The sequence below is a fragment of the Eublepharis macularius genome, chromosome 2 (assembly GCF_028583425.1).
Source record: "Eublepharis macularius isolate TG4126 chromosome 2, MPM_Emac_v1.0, whole genome shotgun sequence".
In the NCBI taxonomy this organism is placed as follows: Eukaryota; Metazoa; Chordata; class Lepidosauria; order Squamata; family Eublepharidae; genus Eublepharis; species Eublepharis macularius.
The window spans coordinates 45104763-45117509 of NC_072791.1; the positions used below are offsets into that span (position 1 = coordinate 45104763).

General features: G+C 39.0%; 1 protein-coding gene across 8 annotated transcripts in view; it reads right to left on the bottom strand.

Annotated features, from left to right (window-relative positions):
• TTLL5 (tubulin tyrosine ligase like 5) overlaps positions 1 to 12747 on the bottom strand; it is a 198074-nt gene that overhangs the window by 29860 nt on the left and 155467 nt on the right. For 7 of the 8 annotated variants that reach the window (XM_054970990.1, XM_054970992.1, XM_054970995.1 and 4 more), the window contains exon 31: positions 2377 to 2566. The exons of the other annotated variant lie outside the window; for it this stretch is intronic. In XM_054970990.1, coding sequence (XP_054826965.1) covers positions 2377 to 2566 — 190 coding nt within the window. The remainder of the gene's footprint in view (positions 1 to 2376; positions 2567 to 12747) is intronic. 8 annotated transcript variants of the gene reach the window in all.

Here is a 12747-nt window from a genome sequence, read left to right on the forward strand (position 1 = left end):
TTACTGTTAAGGCAAATAGCTAGGACTATTTAAATACTCCAAGTTATAGACATATAATGCTGAACAATTTGGAGCCTGCAAAGGCCAGCATATTTGCCTTAATTCTGCACTGCAACAAGAAGTAATAAAAAGAATCAAGAGCGTTACATAACTGAAAGGCATCTGTCTGGGGACCATGATTCCATTCAAACATTATATTTGAAAATGTGCATATTGCCAAAGTTGCGCATATACTTCATGCATCCCTTCCCTTCTTACACCAAAATCATGGTAAAATTCTAGCCCTGGTAGCCTGTAACATACAATAGGAGTCGTGCTGGTTAACTGCATTGAGCCCCCACTCCCATTAAACAGAATTCTAAATCTGGATTAAACTCTAGTTTAGAATTCCAGTTTTAGGTGGGTAGCCGTGTTGGTCTGCAGTAGAACAGCAGAATTTGAATCCAGTGGCACCAACAAGATTTTCAGGGTAAGCTTTCAATAGAGCTCCCACCCAGTTAGTGGAGGGAAAAAATAACAGTTAACCTGCATGCCCACCAATGTCACTGAAGCTGAAGCTAATGTTTAACTGTGATTCTTAGTGAGAAAAAGGAAGAGGAAGGAGGGGAGGTGCATGAATAATCCCACCAAAAAGCTAGGTTCATGCATATTTTTCTTTAACCTAGTTACACTGACTTCTGAGTGCAGCCCATGTGAAATGGAAAAAAATATTACAAGTACTGAATTCAACCACAATTCATACAAATGAGAGAGGACAATAAGAATGTTTTTAAAATACGATTATTAGAGTATATAGCATTTGTTTGCAAAGTACTTTACAAACTTTGCATTCGCCTCCCCTGGGACGTCAGTTGCCAATGTTTCTTTCAATGCTCACAGTTAGTATGCAGAGTTATCCCTGCTACAGAGGCCAAAAACGGCTCACTGACATTTCTTTACTTTTTGACATTCAAACGGTACTAACGTTGTTCTGTTTAATTCTGGAATTTTTTTTTGCCACTGAATTTAATCCACGGTGCACACAGCAAGAGCCTCTGCATTAAGCAACCTTTTCTTCATTAATGGAAACTTCAGTACTGCCTGAGCCTGCGGCATGGCAAGGATCTCTCTGTAACTACAACACTGAATGGCTTGGCTCAGAGGGAGAAGGGGAGGGAGTGCGGGGGATGCAAGGGAAGGTTTAACAAAGAATCACTTTAACAGAAACTCCTGAGTAATGGCTTTGCCCTAAGCCAAGAACAACATCATCTCAATGTCGGCAATTAGAAGAGGGCTCAGCCAGGCAGCTCAGCCCCCCATCAACTCCCCTCACACAGGCACCTCTTTGCTCCCAGGGCTACCCTGTTCTCAGTGTGTGCATCGCAGAGCCTTCTGGATGGAGATTAAAAACGTGCCTCCTATTTCTGCTTGGCCAGGATAGAAGGAAGGACAGCAAGCAGTGCAGAAAGGGCCCACATAAACAAGCAAGGGAAGCTGAGCTACAAGTGACCTTTTCTATAAGTTTCCTTTTCAGAAGGAGAGAGAGGCAACTGGGCCATGAGTTATTCTTATACTTTCCTTTCAGTCTGATACTTAATGTCACACAATTCAGTGTAAGGTTACTATTTTAGAATTCTTATTTTTAAGGAAGAAACAAATATGTATGATCAGAATAAAGAGGTCCAGACTTCAGATATAGGATGAAACAAGACTGCTTATAAAAGCTAAATTGATACGAAACAGATAAGAGGACAGCACTTTCATTATTATGGTGCAGGAACACTATGAGTTTTTGAACGAATAAGAGCAAGAAAAACCATTGTGAAGTGCTTTTAACCAGGCTGACTGTATAGGCACCTTTTGGGACTGCCTTTCACAAGCATAACTACAATTAGAAAGTGAAAGCAGTCTGCAAGATCCAATTTCATTAAATAAACTATGCAGGGCTGTAAAATAAAATCTTGGTGGGTTTTCCACCCAACCCTATATATCATCAACCTCTTCTGATAGACTTTTTTCACTAACTATTCAGAGGCAGCATCTCTTGTAAGGGTTTAAAAATTAGAGCGCATTTCTGACTAGAATGCCTAGACTTCTACACTGCCCTTTCCCTTATTGTGGCTCCTAGGTGCTTGTTTCCCTTCTCCTGCAAACTGGCTGCTCTGCTTTTACCTCCTCCATTTCATTAGTTCCCCGGTACTTTGCATGAAGAAAACAAATGCATTTATGCAAACTTGCATGAACTGCATAATGGAAGAGTTTTCTTTATAGAGTTAAGGTGTTATGGTTCTGGTTTTTTAAAGAGAATTTGGCTCTGTGTTTAATGTGGTTCTCCAGCCTATGCAGGGAATCCAACAATAATGCTTCTCCTAAGGCAACCTCACTCATCTTAATCACCTGGTGCCGGGCTCGGCTCTGGTCCAAGAGCTGTCGAGACTGGAGCTTCTGTTGTTGGAGCTGTTGCAGAGCAAAATGGAGCTGATAGCTGCCAGCAGTTGGCTGGAGCTTGGGATGCAGTGGTTGGCTTCCTATAAACTTGCTGCTCTCTGCATCCCCTTCCCAAGCAAGGTTGTCCGTCTCCAGAGTCCTGCAATGAGAAAGGTGAACTTCTACTATAAGAAGCCTGCATATAAAGAATGAGCATGGCCTCAGGACTGACCTGCTGCTGCTCAAGAAGTTCCACAAGCTCTGACCAGCAATGGATCCTATAATAAATCGAACAGCACCCCTGTGTTATATGCCTACTAACAGCAAGGTGAAAGCATTTTAAATTTCAGCCACAAGTTTGGGATATACAAAAACAGAACAAATAGCCAAAGTTTATCTTTCCCACGCTCCTCCTCCTGATGCTTAAAAATACAATAGTAAATTCAAACACAACTAGGGTTGCCAACACAAGGTTGGAAAATTCCTGGAGATTTGTTTGCACCTATTAAGAGTTTTGTGAAACACAGTTCCACATATGCACCTCAGCCCAATGTGAAATCCTCAATATTTGTTTGCTGGCACCCAAATCCCACCCGCAGCAATTGAACCTCACTCCTAATATGTAGTGACTAAGCAGTCTAGCGACACAATGAAAGACTGTTTCAGATTCAAGAAACAGCCTGATCCTTTATCATGTCCTGCCCTTCTTCTTCTGCAAGTTTTATTCTACTACTGTTGGTCCTTCTCTTGCATGTGCAAACTTGCATGCACACTGGGATATGAAGAGGATAAGCTATATTATTTCTCTGTTTTAACAGTTTAGAAAACTGGCAGCAGATAACCAGCTCTAAATTCACCACAGTCCCATGTCTGCTTCCTCACACATCAAGGAAAGAGTAATTACATATTGCTCATAATTCTTACATAACTTTTAGATAACTACCCCCACCTTTATTTTATTTTGAGAGGTATACTAGTGCAACTAGTTCCAAATCATGTGCTACAATATCCTGTAGCTACTAATTTCCCATACTGACTGCTGTAAGCAAATTACCCAGTGTTAAAAGATCTTCATTGGATTCCAGAAATTTCCTGGCACAATTCAAAGAGCTGTTTCAAGTTCTAAGCAGCCTGAGCATCTAAAGAACTACTGTCCTTTCCATAAATCCGCTTGTCTATTAAGATGGCCTATTAGAGGCCATTCTCCAGAAATGAGGTGGATGGCTACAGGAGAAATGGCCTTTTCTACGGCACTGCCCAAACTCTATACCTTTCTCCCTAGGTACATTTGACTGATTCCATCACTGTTAATAGTTAGCCACAGAGCAGTCTGCCCTGCATGATTTTAATGGCATTTATATTATATTATTAATTACCAATCCATTAAGTGTTACAATACAATTACTAACCCAACGATTTGTATTACAATTTAACATATAAAGAATACCACCACGTGAGTCAAAATAACTTATCCCATTAACAATTGAACTGATAAACATCTTGAGCATGTTGTAAAGTAGTGATCTTAATCAGAACATATAATTCCTGGACTTTTCCCAACTGTTCATCTATTCTTGGGTTAGCGTTTTTATTCCAACACCTAGCAAAAACCAAATGTGTTGCTATTAATACAGTAAGATTTATCGCTTGGAGCTCATTTGGTATCATTTCTACAAAATTTAGAAGAAATTTTTCAGGAGACCATGGTACACATCCAGAGATCTTTTGAGGCACAGCCTTTGAATAGCTAGATGCCATAAAACAATGGCATCAAAGGTAGAAAGAAGAGGCCTTGTGTTGATTACAATACCAGTACTTTACAAAGTTTTAAAAATCAATTTTAATAATCTTTAAAGGGAACAAATCAACTCATAATTTTTCCAGTATTGTCTCAATCATAGGCTGACTGAGAAGTTAGAACCTCTTAAAAATAAATAATCTTGACTGATATTGTATCCCAAATTATGGTTCCACTGAGAAAGAAAGCTTTTTGTGCCTTATTTTCAAGATGAAGCCAAGCTTTCTTTTTAAACTGGAAGGCACATGTGTCCCCATGTTTGAAAAAAAAATTATTACAACCTCCAAATACATATGAAAAAACAGACATAAAAATGCTCAAAAAACAGCAGGGGAAAGTCCAAAGCCAAAATTACACATGGAGCTTACCACAATGTGCAGAACCTGTGTAGCAAAAGCAGTGTTATCAACCAAGTGGAGGAAAAATACTGACTTTTGAAAGGGAGATGAACACAGCAAGAAATGCAAGAATTCATTGCAGAGATCTCAGTTACCAACATTCCTAGACTTCTGAATTCATCTTATTCAATAAAAGCAGTTATACATGCATGCCAAACTGCCTAAGATTAAGTCAAAATGTTGGCTTCTCTAGCTCAATTTTGTCTACTCAGCTCTCAAGAGTCCCAGGCAGTGAAAGGTGTCTCTCAACACCTGCTCCTTGAAATTCTTTAAATTAGAGATGCCAGGGGACTCTCTGCATGCAAAGCATGTGCTCTACCACTGAGGCAAGGCTCCCCCCGAAAAAGGTTTTTGTCAAGCACTCTTGCATACCCAGACTTAATTATCCAAACTATTTTGAAATATGAGGCTGTGTAGTGTATTGCTGCAAGACAAACAAGACATGCAACAAGTATAGAGGTGCTCATAAGGTAGGTAAGGAAACCAGGTATGGCAAATATACACATGCAAGTGGATTGCGACAGAGTCTCCCAAAGAAACTGGAGTTGGCTCATTCAATGAGTGTTATAATTCACAAATCCTCTAGATAAGCAAATTAGAAATGAGGAAAGCATTTTAACAGCCCTGCCTTTGAGAGTGGGAGCTCAGCTGTGAAGCGCAATGTGATATAAGCCAGCAGAAGTTTGAGCATTTGCTTTGAAGTCTGAGTTCATGGACCTTGTTGCAGTAGCATGCTCTTCTAGGCCCAGCACACTTGCTTTGCAAACAACAGGTGATAGACTGACAAGGGCTGGAATGTGAAGTCCCTTAAAGCTCATCACATGACTCAACGGTGCCCTAATTAAAACACTTCAGGTCCCCTCAACGCTTACTCTGCTATCCTAATGTTTTCTCCTCTGCAGATGCTTCTTGGGCAGAGTCCTTTGTGCTGTAACTTGCACACATTTGTTTTCTGAAGACAGACATATGAGAACAGCAGTATTACTACTTCTCAGGGCCACAGTGGAAGGCCATGCTCAATCATAAACCACACAGATGGGTCACCAATATGTACCAAACTAGGGGCTCCATCCATCCTCTGAACCCCCAAATCATAGTTGCCACAATATTGCTGCAGAGGGTATTTGGTCACATTGATGCTGTCCATTCAGGTATCCATGTAGGGCAGGATAACTGAGGATTGGATTGGTATCAAGAGATGTAATTTGGCTGCCAGCTGAGGAGCTAGCCCTTCCTCATGCTGGCAGAGAACGCATATTATTCCAGTCTTGATTTATTTATTCTTGATTTACTTCATTAACACCTTGTCTTTCTTTCCGATAGGGACACAAAATGCCTTATATTGTTCTCCTCCATTTTATTCTCACAACAAGCTTGTGAGGTAAGTTAGGCTGAGAGTGTGTGATTGGCACAAGATCACCCTGTGATCACCCAGAACCTGGATCTTCAAGATCCTTTACCCAATACTCTAAACACTACACCACACTGCATCTCATTGTATTTTTTATAATTAAATTTTTATTTCAATTGATAACTCAAAACAAACAACATAAAATACAAGCAAACCATCATCCAGATTGTATCTCTACCATCATCCATTACTACAATCCTACTACAAAAAAGCCGAGCCATATTGACGACTCACTTTTTATCCTGGCACAGATGCACTGAGGGCCCTGTGGCTGCGTCTGCACCAGGATAAAAGGAGAGTTGTTGGTACAACATGCCATTGTGGCCACTGTGGAGCCTTGGGATGGCCGTGCTGGGCCTCCCTGCTGCCTGTGCCAGGCCTCTAAGGGGCTGTGGAGGCCGCGGGAAGGCTGCACTGGGGAGAGGGATCCCCACACCAGTGGCGGCATCAAGGCCTGGAGTAGTGGTAGCCCTGGAGCAGGCCCCGAGCAGGCTGGGGCGGTGTTATGGGTCCTGCTGCAGAGCGCAGGAATGCTGCTGGGGTGGTGCAATGGACCCTGGAGTGCTCCTGTGCTCCACAGCGGGCCAATTTTGGCCCATTTGAGGCCCAATTGGCCTGCTGTGGAACTCAGGAGCTGTTTTCTAGAGCCCTTTTTTAGGGGGCGCAGAGACAACGGGAAGGCCCAGCCCACTGGGGTGCAGCAGCCTGTTGGGGTACAGGCCAGGGCAGGGCGGCATGGTGGCCCAGCGCGCAGCCTTGGGAGGCTACACCACCATCACGGCCCTCCCAAATCTCTGCAGCTAGATCCTGTTGTATTGTTTCACACAATGGGCTCTGGTGATAGTAATCTAGATCCTACACAAACCCTAATCCCATCATACAAATCACGTATATATATTTTAAAAACTTATTAGATAAATTATATATTATATAAGTAAAAAATATACAATAAAATGGATGCAAAATTTTGGAGAAAATATGCATGAGTCAGTGGGGAAATTTATGGACTAAAGAAATTAAAATTACTGAATGTCAAATGTTAAGGGAAAATTGGTATAAAATGTTCTTCTGATTTTATGCCACTTCCAAAGGTATTGCAAAAACTAGTAAGGGCTGTAGTGGAAACCACTGGAAATGTCAGGATACGGGCGCAACACTTTATCACATGTGATGGACATGTAAGAAAGCAAGAAAATACTGGATAGAAGTACAGGAAGAAATGGAAACAGATATTAAAATTTAAGTTTGTGATAAATCCTAAATATTTTACCAAGTAATATTACAAAAATGCACAGTGAATTATTTAAGAATATGGTGACAGCAGCAAGAGTAGTATTTACAACAAAATGCAAGGCAGAAAGCTGCCTAAATCTGAAGGAAGGGAAGAACAAGATATATGAATATGCGACAATGGCAAAATTAACATCTCATATACATAATAGGCCAAATTCAGAATTTCAAGAAAAATGGAAAGTATTTTGGATTATTTAGCTGACAATTAAGAATAAATATGAACAATTATTATTAGATATGAAAACAGAAGGATATTAGAAGTGAAAAAATTATGAACATATATAACCAAGTTTCACAGTGGGTCTCTCTGTGTATGCAGAACCTTGCCTTGCCCTGTATTTGCTATAATACTCACCAAAATTCTCTTTAAGTCTGCTAATCTAAATTTATAGGACTTACTTAGAACCAGGGCTCATTTTGAGGGGGAACGCACTGGAACAGTGTTTCAGCAGTTCCCCCAAGTCAGGTGGCCCCGCCCACCTGACTTTAGAGCCATTTAGGCCTCAATTGGGGCCAAAATGGCCAGAATCCAGGCCAAAACAGCCTGGACTGGGTCAATGCCGGGTGGGGGAACCAACCCGGTCCCATTTTTGGCCATTAACACACTTAATCCCCCACCAAACTGGATTCCTGCACTCAAATGTATCCTGCCTAAAAAATTAAGAGTGAAATTGCGTGATTTTGCAGGGATGAGACAGTTACAGCAAGAGGCAGATTGGCTGCAGAAAAAAGGAGGAGGAAAAGAAAAAATACAGAAAGAAGTAGCAGCGAAGTTAATTTCTTCACAGAATACAAGACAACCATCATCAACGGCTTTTAGTCCATAAGTGAATTGACAAAGCCATGAGGCACCAGCTACCATGAAGCAGTGAAGACTGCAATGCAAAATTTTGTTTAATGAAACAGGTTCCATTATTTAGTCACCTAGAAATCATGTGAAATTTTACTCAGCGTTGTCTAAACCTCTATCCCATACAGTGTGCTTTTGATTCAAGTTGCTAAGGAAGTAATAATAAGCAAAACAAGACAAAGTCCCAGCTTGGACACAGGACACTGCTTGTCCCACAGAATGCTGCATCACAAACATTTAGTTTGACTTGTAAAAATAGCACCAAAGCTTCTGAGGTTGGTTGCTACTATGTCCAAGAATCTGGCAAATGCAACTTGGCTACAGACATACATTTTTGCACAGCCTACTTATCATGTGAATAACTAATCCTTCTTCTGTGAATGTGCTGGAAACAGACACCATTCTCCAAAGACCACAGTAGGATAAATCAGTTGTAGCTTTCCTCAGTAGGTTAGCATCCTGGCATTAACAATTCTCTCTAGAGAAGGGAGCTGTCCAGGAACTGCTCTCTTCAGTGCCACTGTATACAGATGGCAAAGGGACACAGTGCACTTGGAGGGGGGTGTAGAAAGCAGAAGATTCTATCATTTGCCATTGAATCCTTCTCTTCGCATGAGAAGATGTCAAGAAAAATCTCTTCAAAATAAAAATCAAGCTGTTCCGGTCAGCTCAGCAAGTATTTAGCACTACAATTCCCATTTAATGCACGAAGGATCCTCATTTTCAATTTACCTTCTTCAGATAACAATCTTGATTCACTAATAAAGGCTGATATAGCCTAATTCAGTGAACAGAGATACAGTTAACCAGGGCTGTGGACATGCTATAATTCCAAATGAGTGCAGAAAAGCGGCCGAACTTAAGCTTCCTACGAATCTCAGATTTCATTATGGTTTAAAATTAAGCAACCTTCTAGCTTTTTGCAGAGTTGCATTTGAAAAGCATGCAGGCAAAGTCTGATGAAGTCTCAGAAGGCAAAGGAATTGCTCAATAAGAATTTCAGTGCTCAGAAGGTGGGGCTTCAGTGCCCTGAATAGCTCCCCATATCACTCTTCTATCACCAACAGGCCAAATGATACAAATCATCTGACTTTGTATAATTTTCAAAAGAAGAATTCGATTTCTTTCATTAAAAATTTGCATTTGTTTAGCACTTGTTCTTTTTTAAAAGCAAAGAATGCACATTAAAAAGATCGGAGGTGTTCCAATGAAGTGGTGTAAAATATATATATTTTAAAATTCTGGCTTTGGTTTCATTCACATTCTAAGTCTAGCATTTTCAAGCCCGCTCATAATTTCTTTTTTTTGGAATAATTTTTATTATTAAACTATTAAATATAGCAGAAAAACATATTTCAAATTACACAAAAAGAATATACACAGATAAAAGAAAAACGAGATAACTAAAGAGGTTGTTTCACAATAATTCTATAGCTCTCAAAATTCAACCAATACTTCACATCTCTTAAATATTTCAATTAAAGTCTTATTTTGCTCCTTTTACATTAATTTATACAACTTCTGCTGTATTCTTCTAAACTTCTTCCACAGCTTATCTTAATATAATATGCATAATACTTTCCCCAACTTTCTTGAAATTCTGATATGAGTCTTTTATTAATATAGTTTGTTAGTTTGGCCATTATATTATAGTCCACTAGTTTATCTTCCCATTCTTCTCATCTAAGGCAATAATCTATATATTTGCTTCTAGCTGCAAATATCACTCTGGTCGTTGTTATCATGTAATTAAAAAGTCGCAACATTTCTGGGAAATTTTTGGGCAAATTACCTAATAACATAATCTTTGGTATCTTGCATTATGTCATTTATTTCTTTTCAATATTTTACAGTTATTTTATAGGTCTACCACCACATAAAATAAAAAGTACCATCATGTTCTTTATATTTCCAACATTTTCCCTTATAATTTTTATCCATTTTTTCCTATATCTTTCAGTATAATATATCATTGGAAAAACATCTTATACCGATTTTCTTTCAACATTTGGCTCTTCGTAAATTTAGTATTTTTTATCCATAAAGTTTCCCACTGTTGCATAATAATTCCCCCCCCCAAGATTCTGCATCCACTTAATTATGATAGATCCCTGATCCTACTTGTTACTTTTATTTCATTTCTCAGCCTTGAAGTCAATTGTGAATATAATAACTATTGTATATTTTTGCATTCATCTTTTAGATTTTGTCAAGTTTTTATTCTTCCTTATGAATTAATCATTTCTCCCTAAGTTAAGGAGTTGGTACATTTTTACCATAATATGCCTTCAATGAGGACATTAATGGAGATTTTGAAGGGCCGATTCTTCTTTGAAATTTCCCCCAGATTTTAAATAATCCTTCTCTGATCAGATGGCATTTGTTTTTAAATGGAGTTGATTTCAGTGTTTTTTATTCCATAAATAATAATGTATTCCTTCATCCAAATTTACCACTTCAAGTTTGATTGTTCTTTGGTTTGGCACTGTAATTCAGTCTGCAATCCAAACCAGTCCAGATGCTTGATAATATAGTTTAATATTTGTTTTTCATCATCTTGTAGTACTTTAAACCTTATACTTGGGGGGGGGGTTGCCATTACAAATAGATCTATTTGTCTTTGCCATTCAATTTCTTTTCTTGTATATAAATTGGTAACATCTGAAATAAAAAATTCTGTTTCAGTAATACATTCATCTTTACTCCTGTGATTCTGTCCAACCATGAAATTTTCAACTTTGTCCATCTCTGCAGATCCTCTGGTATTGTTGTCCAAGTTATGTAATAATTGTCTTTAAATAGTGTATCATTTTGGCCAGTCAGATTTATTCCCAAATATTTTACTGAACTGCAAGCTATTGTACATTCTGTAATTTTTTTCTTGCTGTGTTAAATATTGTAATATTATTTTCATTTTCTTATTGATCTTATATTCTGAAAGGCATCCAAATTCTTCTATATGTTCCATAAGATACTGCATTGATGTCTGAGGATTGATATTTATTAATAATACATCATCTGCATAGCTGTTTATTTTAAATTCTTCTCCATCTGCTTTTAAACCTTGAATTCTTGAGTCTTGTCTAATTCTCACAGCCAATGCCTCCAGCATGAGAATAAATAATAATGGCAATATTGGGTATCCTTGATGGGTGTCTTTTTCAATTTAAATGCCTTCAGATAACATTCCATTTACCAAAATCTTTGCATGTTTTGTGTATATATTTTTAATCCAGTTCATAAATTTAGATCTACAATTCAAAGATTCCAATATATTCAACAGAAAGAGTCATGTCAGATTATCAAATGCTTTTTCTGCATCCAAAAACATGAGTGCAGCTTTCTTCTCTTTTTTTCATCACTTCAATTACATTTGTAACAAAGCATATGTTACCTTTCATAGTAAAGAGTCCAGTAGCACCTTTAAGACTAACCAACTTTACTGTAGCATAAGCTTTCAAGAACCACAATTCTCTTCATCAGATGCATCTGACAAAGAGAACTGTGGTTCTCGAAAGCTTATGCTACAGTAAAGGTTAGTTTTAAAGGTGCTACTGGACTCTTTAATATTTTGCTATTACAGACTAACATGGCTAACTCCTCTGGATGTGTTATCTTTCATATATCTCTTTAGTACAAAACCTATTTGATCAGGAGTGAATTAAAAATGTTATGCACTTCCTTAGTCTCTTTGCCATTATCACTGTAAACATTTTGTAATCCACATTCAATAATGAAATTAGAGTATAAGACTGTGGTAAAGTTGGATCATTACTAGAGATGGGCACGAACTGAAATACGAACCAAACTTTGTCACGAACCTGGCTGGTTCGCATCAGAGCCCATTTCTGACAAACGAACTTTAGGCTGGTTCGTTTGGTTCATTTTTGGTTCATCACTGCAGACAGCCTGGCGCCAATCAATCAGTTTCCTAGACAACTGGAGATGGGCTTTCTGCAGTAGATGTGTGCACCCGGCCACTTTTCAGCTGATGGGAGGGGGATCCCCCATGAGCTGAAAAAAGTACCAGCGTTTGAAAGGAGCAACAGTTCTCTTGCGTGCAAGAAAAGTGTTGCTGCTTTCAAATGCCGGCTGGAACTTTAAAGCGTTTCAGTATCTGTTCTGCTTCCCATGTTTGCAGAAGTTTGCTTATTCATTGCTGGCTTTAAAAGCCAGGAAAGGGCTAAATGGCTGGTTTTCCCTTCCTTCTTTGGGGTATGCACACACACACACACACACTTTTTTTTTAAGCAAGAAAGTGTAGTAACGTTGTAACATTGTAGCATTGCAACAATGTAACAGTACTACACTTTCCTCCTGGCTTTAAAAGCAAGGAAAGGATTAAATAGCTGCTTTTCCCTCCCTTCAAGACATGTTTCAGGCTTTGCAAAGAGAAAAAATAAACCAAGCGTTTTGCACAGCCCTTTGGAACAAAGTGGTAGGGAAGCAGCAGCAGCTTTTTTCAGCTGATGGGGAGTCCCCTCCCATCAGCTGAAAACTGGCTGGCATTTAAAAGGGGGAAACCGGAAGTTCACACCCCTTTTCTGCAGACCTTCTGCTGCTCTGGAAGTGACGTTTTCACAAACCACAC